The sequence below is a fragment of the Enhydra lutris genome, unplaced genomic scaffold (genome assembly GCF_002288905.1).
Source record: "Enhydra lutris kenyoni isolate GAN:26980312 unplaced genomic scaffold, ASM228890v2 scaffoldscaffold2, whole genome shotgun sequence".
Classification (NCBI taxonomy): Eukaryota; Metazoa; Chordata; class Mammalia; order Carnivora; family Mustelidae; genus Enhydra; species Enhydra lutris.
In genome coordinates, this window is record NW_019154086.1 from 80,408,251 (window position 1) to 80,425,082 (window position 16,832).

The 16,832-nt window shown below is 36.4% G+C and overlaps 1 protein-coding gene across 1 annotated transcript in view; it reads left to right on the forward strand.

Moving 5' to 3' along the window:
- The window catches only part of LOC111148010 (1,4-alpha-glucan branching enzyme 1), a 287,214-nt gene that overhangs the window by 240,093 nt on the left and 30,289 nt on the right, over positions 1-16,832 (forward strand). The window contains exons 13-14 of the mRNA XM_022504347.1: positions 14,328-14,512; positions 16,103-16,233. Coding sequence (XP_022360055.1) covers positions 14,328-14,512; positions 16,103-16,233 — 316 coding nt within the window. The remainder of the gene's footprint in view (positions 1-14,327; positions 14,513-16,102; positions 16,234-16,832) is intronic.

A 16,832-nucleotide genomic window follows, 5' to 3' on the forward strand; every position in this document is an offset into this window, starting at 1 on the left:
CTTGGAAAGCTATAGCAGACTGTGCCTTGAAAGAGCCTGAGGTTCTTAGGCTCATCTAGCCTGGAATGATACCAGGATTCAATTAAACTGATGTCACTTATTCCATACAGAGGACTTAAGTGAACAGTTTCTTTCCAGTCTTATTTCCTGTGGTTATATGCTTCCCCTTTCAGTGTCTCTGCTTAGCTCTCAATAATTCATTAGGGAGATTTGCTCATCTCTATTACTATGTATGTTTGATGTAGCCAAAAGGAACTAACCCTGACTCAGTGTTGCATATCCTAGTTATAGACAAATTTTAGGGAAAAATGGCACAATTTGACTCAATTACTAAATTTGGGGGCCTAAACCTAAAGTTAGAAGAGCCACAAAATCACATGTGTATAATCAATTTTGTAGTCATCCAGTATATTACTTTTCACAATTCCTGTTTTCTTGACTTGTTTTCTACTGCCTAAAAAGGTGTGGAGTCTTTCAGCTAGGGCCCTGTTCACTTGCAAAACTTTTACTCTTTCTACAATAGCGTGCATTAACAAATCACTTTCTAAGGCATTTATAATTTGCTTGAGATAAATACGAATTCAGTTAGGATTGTATTAAATAACCTCATTTTTCCCTTCACCATCTCTTCCTTCTTCTTCTCCCCCTTCTTCTCCCCTTATTCCCCTCCTTCTCCCCCTTAAAGAATATTTTGAAATTGGAAATACATCTTCACACACCTTTTTATAGCTTTTTTATTATCTTCCCCAATGTCGGGAATATCTTCCGCTTCATGCAGTATCAAGATGGTTTCAGACCAAATGGCAGAGTCCACTACTGTTGCTGTGAATTTTCTTAAGGAAATAATATGTTGTTTATAAGAAATTATTTTTGTCCAAAAATGACAGGTTTTCTTCATTTAGTTCTGTGTGTTTTGTTCATTTTTACTTGGTTTGATTATACTTTATTATTTGTTTTAAACCAGAACAGTGCCACAAAAATCCCATGTAGGTCAAAGTATAATTAGCAACATGAGCCATTTGAAATTCAACCTCATTGCTGTGGCTTTCAGAGTAGGAAAACACCCTAGGGAGCCTCAGGAAGAGAGAACCTAAGTGATGTGTCTTCTCTCTTCTGATTTACATCCCCCCTTCCCCCCACAAGGGATGGACTCCTCTGTATGTACCCCTTTCCACCCCTTAGCACTTCCCCCTGTGGTGTTTTGTTTTGTTTTGTTTTTAAAATTTTTATTTATTTATTTGAGAGGGGAGAGAGAGAGAGTGAGCAAGCAAGAGCGCAAAAGCAGGGAGAGGGAGAAGCAGACTCCCTGCTAAGCAGGGAGACTGACACTGGGCTCAATCCCTGGACCCTGAGATCATGACCTGAGCCAAAGGCAGATGCTTAACTGACTGAGCCACCCAGGCGCCCCTCCTCTGTGTTTTTTATGGCCCTCATTTTGCAGTCAGTAAGGAAGCATTTGTTACACACTCTTTGAGTCCTTCCCCTTTGAACTGGGGAAAGTAAGCTAGAACTTTCCCTAAGTAATATATAGTCTCCTATAGGAAGGAGACATGATTTCCTTCATTTTCTTCTTTCAACACATGTTTCATTAGTCCTCAAATGTGTGCTGTATGCCTGCGCATAAATTAGATAAGAAGGATAAGAGATAAAAACATAGTGTGTCTATCCTTAATCTAATAAAGAGGCAAAAACAGCTAGCACAAAAATCACACTATGTAATGATTGCTTTAATAAGGGGGGGGGAAAATGACACCTGAGTATAAGTGGAAACACAAGCACCAAAGCTTTCCAGCAGGATTTTAAAAAGGCTTCATGGAGACCAAACAGCTGTAACATGGGGTAATAACATCAAGATAGCAGAACATGCAAGGCACAAAGGGAGCACAGGCCTGTGATAAATATACTTTATTTGTATACTCGATAGTGAAATTGGAAATACATCTTTACACACCTTTTTATAGCTTTTTTATTATCTTCCCTAATGTCGGTACATTTGTAACAGGTTTCCAGCTAATGTTGCTCAAATCAAATGCCGAGTTCCGGATACCATGGAAAGAATACAGACAAACCTAAGTTTGAATACTGACTTTGATGCCTTACACCTGCATCGCCTTGGAAAGTCACATTACCTTCCTGATCGGTTGTCTGAAAACAGGAATAATGTCCCCTCCCAAATTGAAGGGTTATTGTGATTATCATTTGAAATAACTTCTAAAATTCTAGCTCTGAGTCCATGTACATAGAGGGCTCTCGAAATTACTGTTGCTTGGGACGCCTGGGTGGCTTCGTCAGTTAAGCCATTGCCTTCGGCTCAGGTCATGATCCCAGAGTCCTGGGATCGAGTCTCCTTGCTCGGCAGGGAGCCTGCTTCTCTCTCTGCCTCTGCCTGCTTGTGTGCGCTCTCTCTCTCTCTCTGACAAATAAATAAACTCTTTAAAAAAAAAAAAAAGAAATTACTGTTGCTTTTATTATTTTAATATAGTTATATGATCTCATTTATTTAAAATTTTCTCCCATAGTCTTGATTTAAATAAAACATTATGAGATAGAGCATTATATATCATTAACCTTCAATATAATAATGCTAATTCTTTAGCATTTCAAGTAAGACTGGTTTGTAAGTGTGTTCTCATTTATTCTACCACACATATGCAATATAAAGTTATTCTTACTTTATACTTATGGACATTGATGGTTAAGAATGTTTTACAGTTGTTTTATTTTGACAACCTTCTTATCAAAACACTTGACCTACATATTTACTTCGTCTACTACTCTGTTCTTGATAATAGGAACTTACCACTTAAAGCAATTCTAATCATGTAGATAAGTGAAGGGATTGATGGGTTTGGCCATGGTCCAAGCGTAGGTCAAGTTGGAAATGTTTTCTTTCCGAAGTGCCCAGAGCTCATTTGGCCTTTGCTTCAAGACTTTTTATGCATAATTTATCAAGGGGAAGACTGGGGAGAGCAGAACAGATGGAGGGGATCAGCCAGCCTTGCTGCAGTGGCTCTAACCTTCAGCGCCATTCCTGGCCCCTTTCAGCTATCAGGGATCAGGGACATGGACGGTAATACCAGGTGGGATGGGAGAGCAGGTGTACAGTATTTGACTCAAGCCACCATCCTCTTTATCTAGGGGATGAAGGACTGGAATTTATCATGTATTTTATTCAAAATATTAGTCTGTAGATTTGTTGTAGAAATTTTAAGGAAACCTAATAGTATATTAGTTTTTATTTCCTTAATGTCTTAAGATATGGTACATATTATATACCATAAAACACCTCAGAGTTCAAAATTTATGAATAGAAAGCATTATATAGTTAAGACAGACCATTCACTCCCAGGTGTTTAGTTAAATACTACCTGTCAGAATATCCTAGAATAAACAAAGAGAAAAAGTAAAGCACTCCATCCTCACAACAGTTTTCAGTTCTTTGGTTTTACCCCAGACATCACTGCTCTTGCTCCCTTTTCATTCGTGAATGTTCTCTCTTATTACTCAGTGTAGTTATTATAGGACTTCAGGTTTTAGTTCAACTACTAGCTCCTATTACTGTTGACCATTGTTTCTTCTCGGAACCCGTCCTTCCCTGGGGTCTGTCTCCGGTCTCCCGCCCACCATGGTTTTCCTCATCTCTCTCTCGGGCCCTTCCTCCTCAGGCTTCTTTCCAGGCCTCCTCTGCCCTACCTCGCCACATGAGTGTTCCTCGGGCTTTTCCCATTATTCTCTTTCCTGCATGCTCTTCCCAGGCAATTTCATCCAGTCCCGTGGCATCAGTTACCCTGGATGTTTCTAAAAGCCATGCACATGCTTAGTATGCAAAGTTACTTTTCATTTCTTAACACCACAGGTAATTTATAGAATTCCAAGATTGAGTTTCTAAGACCAACACCCTCTCTCCCCAACCCTGTACAGTGGCGGAGTTCCAGGCCTGCCCTCTCTACCTTGGCCACCATCTCAGCACCTTCACATTTTCTTCTTCTTCTTTGTTTTTGTTTGTTTGTTTGTTTTTGTTTTATTTTTAAGATTTTATTTATTCATCTGGGGGCTTGAGGGGAGAGCATGAGCTGGGAGAAGGAGCAGAGGAAGGGGAAGCAGCAGGCTCCCCAACTGAGCACAGAGCCTGATATGGGGTTGGATCCTAGGACCCTAAGATCATGACCTGAGTCAAAACATACATTTAACTGACTGCGGCAGGAATGTGGGGAGATTTGCCAGTATTCTCTCCTTTCCTTTCCTACTACCCTTTGTTGTTTTCACTCTTATCCTTTAAATCTTTTTTTGAGCCCTCTCATCCATACCCTCTCCAAAGAAAATATGTATTTTTATACTTGTTTAATTCTGTCTCTCTCCTCTAAATCTCCTAATTAGATTATGAGATCTATGAGGACAGGGATCGTGCTGACCTACATTAAGCATGTTATCTGATACACAGGATATACTTTAATACTTTTGAAATTATAATCTTATGTTATAATTGAGCATATGACCGATATAGCAAGTCCTGGGACTCAGGATATAATCACTGACCTGTACCTTTTAAAGGAGGAATGCTCATAAGAGGGGCTCCACAGGAAAATGCAGAGACCTCCAGACCAAACCATTTGATTTCAGAAGTCTTGAGGATATTAAGAGGAATGGGCATTGAAATTTGTTTTTAATGTTCTCTTTAGGACTGTACCATATACACCACATACGTGTATTTCAAGTGTATATATAGATAAACTTGATATTAACAATGAGTTACCAAAGGTCCCCAGGGTTGGTTTGTGTGCCACCTTTATGTCATCTTCTGGATCTGATTATTTATTATATTTTGTTTCTGTGCCTGGAAAGAGATGATTAGATCTTTAACAATTGTAGAGGGAATAACCCAACTTTAACAAATATTAAGGGATATCTGTTCTAGATACAGTACAGTGGAGCATACTATGGAGGAAAAAAAAATCAGGCGTGATCATTATCAAAGGTGGGCCAGGAGAATGGATAGCAGGTTTATTTTTCTAAAAGGGAATATCACAGTCCCTGATTTGGAAAAATATTTTATGTTGTGCCCCATCCTTTGGAGAGTTGAATATCCACTAAAGGGCTAGAGGAAAACTGAAAATAGATTCTTCCTCTTAAGAGTTACTTTTTAGTACAGTTGAAGAGGAGAATTAAAGTTTTTTACATTCTTAAGAGGACTGTACCTTATTCTCATATATGCATAAACTCAGTATCAACAAAGAGTTACATAACATTCACAGCATGGAGGTTGTGATAGGCTTTAATTAATTCCTAGGTAAAATTAGTATGCATTACAGTTTAGAGAAACAAAACACACAAACCTGCTAATCAGAATGTTCAGCTAATAGAGCTGGGGCTTTTCCTCATTAGTTGTATTGTCTCGAATTCCATCACTGTACCAGCTGGCTTCTTGTCAATTTATAGTTTGGACCTTTACATCAAACAGCAAAAAATTAATTATAGGAAAAGCAATCCCAATAGGAATTTTGTGCCTAGAGGTTTTACCCAATTAACCAGACATGAATGGTGCTCTTTACAGAGGAAATGGAAAGGAGAGAAGGAACTTGGTAGAATTTTCTGGAATCATTAATTAACTATAGCAATGTTAGTTACTTGCTTCCCTGTTTTGGTTTTAAAGTTACTTATTATAATAATACATTATATGTTTATAAAAATTTTTTTAATTATAAAAATTAAAAAAATTTTTTAAAAATTACTTATTAGCCAGAGCTTTCTGTCTTCTTATTTCTGGAAGCACCCAGTTCAGTTATTATAGTGAATGCAGTGAATCATGGCATGAACTGTGAATTTTCTTAGAAAATAACCCAGGTGACAGCTCAAAAAATTACTGTCTTCCCATCATTTTGAAATAAGTAACATTCTATGTATTACATCAGTGATCATAATCATATTTTAACAAGCAGAAATATCATCCTTTGATGGTTAGTGCCAGGTTACTTGTAATGCATATTTTTAAGTTGGAAGTATTGTTCCCAGATGTCACAGTCTTTGCCTCCCTGTGCTAGAGTTAGTTTAAATGTGACTTTTCTAAGCTTCTTATCTGTTGAATAAACCAGCCCACGGTTTGAAAAATGCTTCCCTCAATTTAGGTTTTCACATTTTTTTCCCTTTTTTGTGTAGCTTAGAAACTCTTACCTGTGACCCATTCCCTTAGTTACTAACATTCTAATACAGTGAGTGGTTCTTACCCTTTTTAAGACTCAGGCTCCCGGAGAATGTAAAGGAAAACTCTGTCACGCCTCAGAAAAACACACAGGTGAACATGCATACAATGTTTCGCATGAAATATCAGGAAATCACCAGCAATGCATGAGCTCCAAGTTAGAAATGCCTGTTGCATTCATTGAAGAAGATAGACATATATTATGTATGGATGTATACTCACATATACCTATAATTTAGAAATACATATACATATATTTATTTTGTTAAATTAAAATACTCATTTGTATTATGTGTTTCTTATTCCAGCAAGTTATCTGTACTAAAAAAATCAATTACTTTTTTGGCCATCACCTGAATAAATTTAGATTTCGTATCCATCTTTATAGAGCAGCCCTTAGTTATGAGCTTATCTGGGTGGCCATACTTCACTGTACTGTCTCAAGTGTTGCCACATTCCTAAGTCATTTGTGGACCATAGCTGAGAAGAACATTCTTAACTTGTTTTAATGATAGTATTTTTCTTCATTAGGTTTGTGAGCTGTGAGTTGATGTAAGATACTAACAGGCATTTTCTAGTTTTCTCTGTTCAGTCTGAGAATGGTTCACTATTATTCCAAGGTCACTTTGAAAGTCTTTCTGTGATTTGCTTCCATTTATTTTATGCTTGTGTTTACAGTTTTGAACCAAATATGAAATTTAATGTTGCGTTTGTCTACATTAAACTTAATTTGCCCCTTGTCAGCTCATTTACAACAGAGATAACATTCAAAAGCCACCCTGTACAATGTTTTCTCTGTGATTTCTCTAATGTAATTTTTCTATCTATTTCTTTGTTGTATGTAACTTCTATTTCTTTCAGTTTAAACAAAGCCTCTACAGGAAAAGATTTTCAGAAAATCTAAATTAGTCTCTAATAGAGATTAATAAATGATTCTCTAATAGAATAGGGTCTTCATCATATCTTGAATTTTTTTTAAAATAGCTCTTTTTTTCTAACTTAGAAATTCAACTGCATATTCCATAATATATAAATGTGCTTATTGGAATGTTTTTTAAAGTAGTGACTTTATACTCATCAACGATAAATGAGGTGAAAGTTAAAATACATTAAAAAATCCTAAATTGGGGGCGCCTGGGTGGCTCAGTGGGTTAAGCCGCTGCCTTCGGCTCAGGTCATGATCTCAGGGTCCTGGGATCGAGTCCCACATCGGGCTCTCTGCTCAGCAAGAAGCCTGCTTCCTCCTCTCTCTCTCTCTCTGCCTGCCTCTCCGTCTACTTGTGATCTCTCTCTGTCAAATAAATAAATAAAAAAAAAAAATCTTTAAAAAAAAAAACCCTAAATTGGATTATGACACCAAACATTTGTCCTGCTTTCATCTTTGTCTTTTATTTTTCCAAGTATTTAATTTGATCTCATGTAATAAGTGTTTTTATTAATTGTTGCTAATTTTTAGCTATGCTATTAAAAAGATAAATGTTAAAAATGGACTAATCTTGGAATGCAATAAAATGAAACCTTTAAATGATGAAAAATGCTTTTAAAGTAGCATATTAAACATATGCATTAAGGAATATAATTTTGTATGTGTGTTGAGCATTACTTCCAGTGAGAATTTGTTAACTTGTGCCTGTGTCTTCAAATGATTAGTAATGTTCAAAACTTGGAAAATGCTTTCTCTGAGAATCATATCTGCTTACCTTCTCAGCAGCTATTCTGCATATTCTTTTCTTAGGGAAATATTAGACAAAAAAAAACCCAGAGGTGGATTTGTAAGATTGCTCATGTTTTATAGTACTAAAATAGTAGAAGAAGCGAAAATGACTAACATGAGTTAGTTAATGGTTAAATATAATTGCGTTGTATGCACATAAGAAAGTACCATCATGAAGAGATATATATGTTTATTGACATGGAAAATGCTTACATTAAAATTCAAAATAGCATATAACTCTATTTTTGTTCAAAACAAGTTATAGGTAGACAGGACAGATAGATGGGTAAATGGATATATATGGATCTAGAGATATAGGCATATAGTCATAGATATAGATATAAATGAAAAGAAATAAAATATTTACCAAAAGAAAAACAGTGATGTCTTAGTCCACTTTGGCCGCTATAACAAAATACCATGGATCTGGGAGCTTATAATAAACAACAGAAATTTATTTCTCATGCTTTCTGGATTTGGGAATTCTGAGGATTAGGATTGCAACATAGGAATTTTGGGGGAATAGTAGCAGTCATACCACAGCAAGTGGTTATTTTATAAGATTTTAGATTCTGTGTGTATGTGTGTGTGTGTTTAAAAAAACTAATGCGGGTGTGTTACTTACATAATAAAATAAAAGAAAATATAATACTAAAATAATAGTAACTAATATTTGTTGTCACTTACTATGTGTCTTGTACCCTTCTAAATAATTTATGTATCTTAACCTCATTGTAATGGTGCTACTCCTAAATCCTTATTTATGCTATAGATTATAAGGATATGAATTTTCATGCTAGAATGTTAGAAATAAATGCTAACATGATTTCACATTGTATCTGTTTTCAAATGGAATTCAAGAACCTTTAAGGCTATACCCATTGTATGTGTCTGTGTGTGTGTGTGTTTCTGGAGAGCAGGATCTTAGCTTTTAATCAGATTATGAGATGGGAACATACCATCCTTAGTAGTTTGGGTTAAACTCACCATTCTACTCTATACTGATAAAAACTATACTTCCAAGGAGGCATATAAGAGAGAAATTAAACTATATAGTGGAGAATTTGTATTTTCACCTTCTTAGTCTACCTGAGACAGTTAGAAAGGATAGCAAGCAACAGAGGCTGTAACCTGAGGTCACATTTTCAAAAAGGGTGGGGAGAAATCAGGAGATGGAGAACCTCAAGTGTCATTAGTGTTTCAGCCAAAGGAGAACTCTGGTTTTAGAAGGTTCCTAAAATGTTTGTTTTAGGTAGAATATAATCAACTGCATACTATATATACTCTAAGTATATATAGTATATGTGATAATAAATATACCATATAAATATATATGCTACATATAATATATGTAAATATATATACTATTAATATATATACACCATAAATAACCCATGAGAACTTGTTCAGAGGTTTTGCACGGTGAACATGTAGGAATAAGGAAGAAAGAGACTGGAGAGGGGATTCCTAACATGGCAATTTGATTTGCCCCATCCTTGTGGCAAAATTATTTTCATACCCAATTATGCCTTTTAAAAATCTAAAATAGAAGATAACTCAAAGGTCATTCACACTGGGCTTAGGGAAATTGGTTTGTATTATTAAATATATGAATAAATGCATCCATATACAACTTCATACTTTAAAGAAAGGAATAAGGTTGGACCATGAAAACTGAATCAAAAGGAGCCAACTGACTAGTTGCCTGTTGAATTCATCCTGGTTGCTTGTATGCCTACTACAGAGTAGGGCTGGTCAGGTCCCTCACTCTGATTTTAGCTTTATTATAGCTCTCATCTATTGCCCTTTATGTAATTCTTTCCTGAACAACATCTGTAATAAGTGGACATGTGTAACATAAAAGCTTCTGTACATTGAAAGCCGATAGCTGACAGACCCTGTGCCCAGTGCCTCACTTAGCATGTTTGAATCTTTTTTTTTTAAGATTTTATTTATTAATTTGAGAGAGAATAAGTGAGAGAGAGCATGAGAGAGGAGAAGGTCAGAGGGAGAAACAGACTCCCCCAAGGAGCTGGGAGCCCGATGCAGGACTCGATCCTGGAAGTCCAGGATCATGACCTGAGCCGAAGGCAGTTGTTCAACCAACTGAGCCACCCAGGCGCCCAGCATGTTTGAATCTTAAAAGAACTTTTATGAAACATATTATCCTATTTTATAGGCAAGTAAACTGAGCACTGGAGAAATTAAATTGCCTAAATTCACTCATAACTGGCTCACTCAGATAAAACCCGAGTCTCACTGTATCCGTGGGCATCATGTTACATAACTGTCTTCCTTAGACATATAAAGAACGTTTAAATCTCTACTCTGTTCTCCTTCAGGGAGTGGCCTTTGGTCGTCCTGCTTTCATTCAGTATAGGAAGGTTGAAGAAAATGTAGATTATTGCCTGGGACTTCCCCCAAAGGTGATGAACATTTTTAACAAGCTTCCTTGGAATCTATATGTTTTCTCTGGAGCATTCCATAGATTGCAGAGCACTCCTCTACAGTATTTCATTCCTATACCAAATTGGTGGTAAGATAGCAAGGTCTGAGTTTTTGGTTTGTGTGTGTGTGTGTGTGAGTGTGTGTGTGTGTGTGTTTGTAGCATTTGTCACTGACCATCCTTTTTGAAACTCTTCTTAGCCTTTGATACATTTTTTCTTGATGTCCCTCTTACTTTGCTAACCATTGTTCCTCAGTCTTTTCTAACTAATCTTCTGCCTGCAGTTCCTCAGGATGCTGTCCGTAAGCCTTTGTCCTTTTGTGGATGTAACTACTGTCTCTTACTGAGGCCTTAACAAATTACTCTTGGTCCTCACCCCCAGTTCTCTCCTAAATTTCAGTCCCTTATGTTTATCAGTGTTACTGTATATCCATGAATGCCTGTGTATTCTTCAGGTCTTAAATTTAGCATGCCAAAAAACTCATTATCTCCCTCCCACATACTTCCTCTGTCACCATTGTTCACTAGTGTGGTTCGTGCGGCACTACTCAGTCACCTGAGCTTGAAACTTCAAAACTGCACTCAGAGTTTCCGTTTTTTACAACCTACATTCATCAGGCAGCATCAAATTCTGTTATTATCCTCCTCAGAAACGTCATTTGTTGTTTGTTTGTTTGCTTCATTTTGTTTGAGTATAGTTGATGTGCTATGTTACATTAGTTTCAGGTGTACAACATAGTGATTGACAAACATATACATTATGCCCTGCTCACCACAAGCTTGGCTACTGTCTGGTACCATGCAACACTATTACAGTATCATTGACTTTGTTCCTTATGCTGTGCCTTTTATTCTTGTGATTTATTCATTTTATAACTGGAAGCCTGTATCTCCCATTCCCTTTATCTATCTTGCCCATCCTGCTGCAGCAACCATCACCTTATTCTCTGTATTTCTAAATCTGATTCTGCTTTTTGTTGCTTATTATCTTTTTTTACATTCCACATATGTGTGAAATCCTATCGTATTTGTCTTTCTCATTCGGACTTGTTTCACTTAGCATAATACCCCCTAGGTCCATCCATGTTTTTGCAAATGGTACAACCTCGTCCTTTTTAATGGCTGTGTAATATATATATATATAGACACACATGCGTACACACATACATACATACACCACATCTTCGTTATCTATTCATCCATCAATGGACACTTAGGTTGCTTCCTTATCTTGGCTATTACAAATAATGCTGCAGTAAACATTGGGGTGCACATATCTTTTGGAATTAGTGCTTTTGTTTTCTTTGAATAAATACCCAGTAGTGGAATTATTGGATCATATAGTAATTCTACTTTCAATTTTTTGAGGAACCTCCATATTGTTCTTCACAGTGGCTGTACCAGTTTATATTCCCACCAGCAGTATAGAAGAAATGCCATTTGAATCATTCTTTTCCTCATTCTCACTGCACCTTACCTTATACCCTTATACTTTGGATTCTGTGATAGCTGTTCTACTGTTTAGCTATCCCCCATACTCTGTGTCTTTTTTTCACACTGTAGAGGTAGTTTAATAATAAATGCATTTGAACTTCTCATCCCCTACTTAGAAAATAACCTTTAGTTCCCTACTGCCTGCAATGTAATTACACTCCTAATTTTATGAGGCCTATCCTAATCTAACCTCATCTTGTCTGGTCCCACCTCTTCCCCTCACCACTAACTCTATTTTATGGCTAAACCAAAGTCCTAACTACATCTCACATCCTCACTCCAATCCATCTGTACATGTCATTCCATTAGCTTGGAGTCTCTGTCCACATGAGAGAGGTTGGTCATTCTTTGGCACCGTATTTCCATGGTATTTATTTCTGACAATATGATGGAGTCCTAAGCGTCAGCGTACTAAAACCAGACTGTCTGCATTCAAAGATCCCAGTACTTAATAAATGTCTGTGACTCAGCTTCCTTACTTATAAACTTGGGATAATAATAGTGCCTTCTCTAGTGTTGTTGAAGATGGAAAGAATTAATTCATCTGCAGTGCATGTGCCCAGCACATAATAAGCAGACATGAAGCATATGCTGTCGCCTCTACTGTGGTAATCAGGATGACAGTGATCTAACAATCTCCCCCAGAAAGCTGAGGGGATTGCTTGGTCATACCGTAGTCAACCCAGAGTCGACGGCCATACCAGAACAACAGTATCATGCTTATAGAAAGCCTGGATCCAGTTGTAGGCTACTATACTTTAACCAACTTAAGTCATTTCTAGTCTTTCTAAAGTTCTCCACTAGTTGAAATTTCACTGGTGCTTAGACATACGGTTTTCCTCAGGTAGGCAGTCCCTTTCTCATCAGTAAAGCCTGTGCTCCCCTGCAATTCTGAAGGTGCCTGAGTTTGCCAGTTGAACGGATGTTAAAGTAGGCTGTGCCTTGGCTGCCATGACAGGCTCCAGACCTAAGCAGAGCTCCGAAGTATGGCAGAGGGAAATTCCCAGTGTCCCTGAAAGCATCCTAAAGTAACTATAGGCCCAGAGAGTCAGAAATCTGGTTCCCTCTTCTGTCACATCGCAGGTAAAATTGTAAGGGATATTATGTTGACAAATACTAGAATTTAGCACAATGTTTGTAGATGCTTGATTCTTAGGGAGCTGCTGCAGACGTATTTGTTTGGATGCTATTTTTACTTTGATGGCTGTGGTCCCAAAAAGTTAAATGCAAATTCCAGTGTTTCTCAGCAGAGTTTACTGTTTAAAGCAATGCTACAATAAATCATTTTGAATTACATGCTAGTGTACTAGTTTTTATTTATTAAAATATTAATATATTAGTTTTTTGAATGTAGGACATTCCTGTGTTGGCTATAATACTTTCTGACACAAAGGAGAAGTTCATGACTTAGAAAATTATAACATCAAAGTGCAAATGAAAGTAAATTTTAGAAAGCTGTACTTAATTTTTAAGAGGAAAACAAGAAACTGTAAAGTAGAAATCCACCCTGGGGAAAACAATAGGAGCCAATCTATTAGACAACCAATATCTAAATTTAATTTTGAGAATGAAAAATATTTATGTGTTACTATTTTATTTTGTTTTTCCAGTGTATGTATCAAGTTTCTGGTTCTCATCATTATAATGATAAACAATATTTAAATGGTTCCAAATCAGGTGTCCTAGCTGAACCCATATATATGCACATGCATGCAGACACATTTGAAATTAAAGATGACGCATCTAATAGAAATATGAAGATCTGAGAAAGAAATAAGGAACATGAATAAGAGTGATAACTTGGGTTTCTATGGCACCTGAAGTTTAAAACATACTTGCCTAATGTGGGGATGAGGTAGAAGGAACCTCATTAAAATCTTTGGATTTTAATCAAAAGAACTCAATTTTAATGGTTACTTTTGCACTTATTATCTGTGTGAGCTTGGGCAAAACTGTCCACAGCTTTGGATCTTTCCAAAGATGAGCTTTCTCATCTGCAAGATGGATATAATGAAGAGGCCCACGGAGGATCAAAACACAATGTACATTCAAAGCCTTGGGTAATTGTAAAGCACTGTACAGATTACAGAAATGATGGAAAGAGAGACTTTGGAAATTAATCAGAGATATTAGAGATTGTTTCAGAGATGACATAAGTATGATAGAGGTAAGTGTTCTCAGTTTGTGCATGAGGAAAAAGAGGCATGTATCAAAGGCTGTATGGCTGGGCTAGACCCAGACCCTGGAATCCTGAGTCCAGATGTAGTCAGTCCTCTATGTGCTACACTGTGCTGTTTTTGAACCATGGCTGTAAATCATTCACAGGACACAGCTGTGGTAAATTATAACCTAAGCTGATTTTAAGGACTTTAAGACATATAATTATTGAGTCACCTTAGCAAGAAATGCTAATATTACTGGGTGAGGTTTATATTTGTTTTTGTTTGTTTGTTTGTTTGTTTGTTTTTAAAACACAGGTAATGAATTTGGGCATCCTGAATGGTTGGACTTCCCAAGGAAAGGAAATAATGAGAGTTATCATTATGCCAGAAGGCAGTTTCATTTAACCGACGATGACCTCCTTCGCTATAAGTTCCTAAATAACTTTGACAGGGATATGAATAAATTGGAAGAAAGATGTGGTTGGCTTTCAGCTCCACAGGTAAGCTCTTTATTCTAAATGTTATGTTTTAGTCACCAATGTTGTACATGCTTGGAATGGCAATCGATTTAAATCCATATGCGGATCTTTTAAAAACCACTTTATTATTCAGTGTGTAGTGCCCTGGAACATACTTCAGGTTGTCAAAACATGTCACTGAAGTCTCTCCAATAGATAATGAAAGTCTTAAACACAATGCCCTGCTTACTTTCCTGTTTAGTTTGTTGTTGGTTAAATTCAGTAATTTTTATTTCAATTGGTTAAAATAAATGACAAAAGCTCCGCATGGAGTCCATTTTGGAAATTGCTTTGGAAACATCTTAATTGTTTTGACTGTTTTCTTTATATAAATAATTTTGCTGTCATAAAGAGACTACTTTGACAACATGTAGATCTCTTTATTCCTTTTTTTTCTCCCTTCCTTTACTGGTCTCTAACTTGTCATCTCAATAGATGTCATTATACCTGCATGCTGTTTTGTATTTTTCATGAGTCTGACTCTCCTCTGGAATTAAAGTCTCAGTTTTCAATAAGTTTTAAAAAATGTAATTAACAGGTGCAAATTTTATACAGGCTTTTTCCCCTTGCAAAAATTAGCATATAGTATGTGTTACTTATAATCCATTTACTTTTTACTGGTACTATTTGAAATTACTGTTGATGTTTTTTAACTTTGGTGTCTATGACTTTTTTTTTTTTTTAAAGATTGAACAAAGGCACTTATATATTCACCAAGATTGGCTACATGACATGAATGCCCTAATCACGTTTATTAGTAATGCAATTTCCAGAAGAGAGAGCAAAATGATGCTCCTTTTCAACAGGAACAATGTTGAATACCAAAAGGCATGCTGTTTACTCTAGAGCCTTGTTCACATGTCTAAGTTACTAAGAGTAGTGCTGCTGATACGCAGGGAAATCAGTCCTTTCAAAATGGGAGCTGCCAGAGGGTGGTGTTGAGAAAGCGAAGGCTTCTCGCTGCCTACTATAAAACATGGTGTATAAAATGGGAGACTTGGTAGATATAATTTCTTTTCAGACTTTCTCTTTTATTAGAAAAAAAGATAAATTGTAAAGAACATTAGGTTGCCATTGAATCTGACAAAGGTATGCAATAATGTAAAGTTTTTAAGGTAACTACAACTTCAGAAATCCCAATACAATAACAATGTTACATTTTATTTTAAAATGTAATTTTATATACCTTACCTCATTAATCTGGGGACTAAAACTCCTAAAGAAAATTCACTTGTAAACATCCAGTATGCACACACACACACACACACACACTTTATAGATGACATAAGTACTTAAAACCTAAGCCACAGAGCTGATCCTCTGTGCTTTATTTGAAGTTGTCAATAACTACTAAGATTTTTATACTCTTTAAGCCGTTTTTGAGACTTTAGTTAGTGCAGAGTTTGATACATGGCAAAATTGCAAGACATTCAAAAAATACAGTACATTTTCATTTGTTGGCTTAATGACTAAGAAGTCTATTAATAAAGACAAAAACAACTTTTTAATAAATAATTTGCTTCTAGCAGCACCCACAATGTAATAATGGAATATATGTGTTAATTCTTGCAGGCCTATGTGAGTGAAAAGCATGAAGCCAATAAGATCATTGCTTTTGAGAGAGCAGGTCTTCTTTTTATTTTCAACTTTCATCCAAGCAAGAGCTACACTGATTACCGAGTTGGAACAACGCTGCCAGGAAAATATCCTTTTTGTTGCTGGTGAATGTATCTGTCTGCATTCAATTATTTATTACATCATAGAGAATAAGAAAGACCAATGCAAATCTTGGTGACAGTAGCTCTCAGTTACTCTTTTGAAAAATGAGGGACTTGAAACAGTGATTGGCAAATCTTTGCTCTGCTTGGTTATTCTGAATGAATCCTCAGCTTCATTCTGGTTCTAAAATGATTCTGAACATTTTTACATGATATTTTGTTCCAATATGCAATTCAGGAAATGATTATAGTTTTCCTTTATGAAAATATTTTGTAAGTTGCCTTTAAAAATTGTCTCTTTTCCCTTTATCCACTGAGAGAGCAGACAATAACTATAAAGATAGCTTCCTTCCCTTTTCTCTGTCCTGCCTTCTCAAATGCAGGACATAGCTCACTTCTGAAGGCTTAAACTGGTAAGGAATCAGGGCTTTGGGAGTGTGAGCAAAAGAAATGATAGGGAGAATGTTTCTGATATTCTGTATATTCATGTACTCATTCATTTATTTGTTTCACAGATATTTGCTGAGCACCTACTCACTGAACACCAGTGTACCAGCCCTCTGCTTGGTGCTGTAAATACAGGA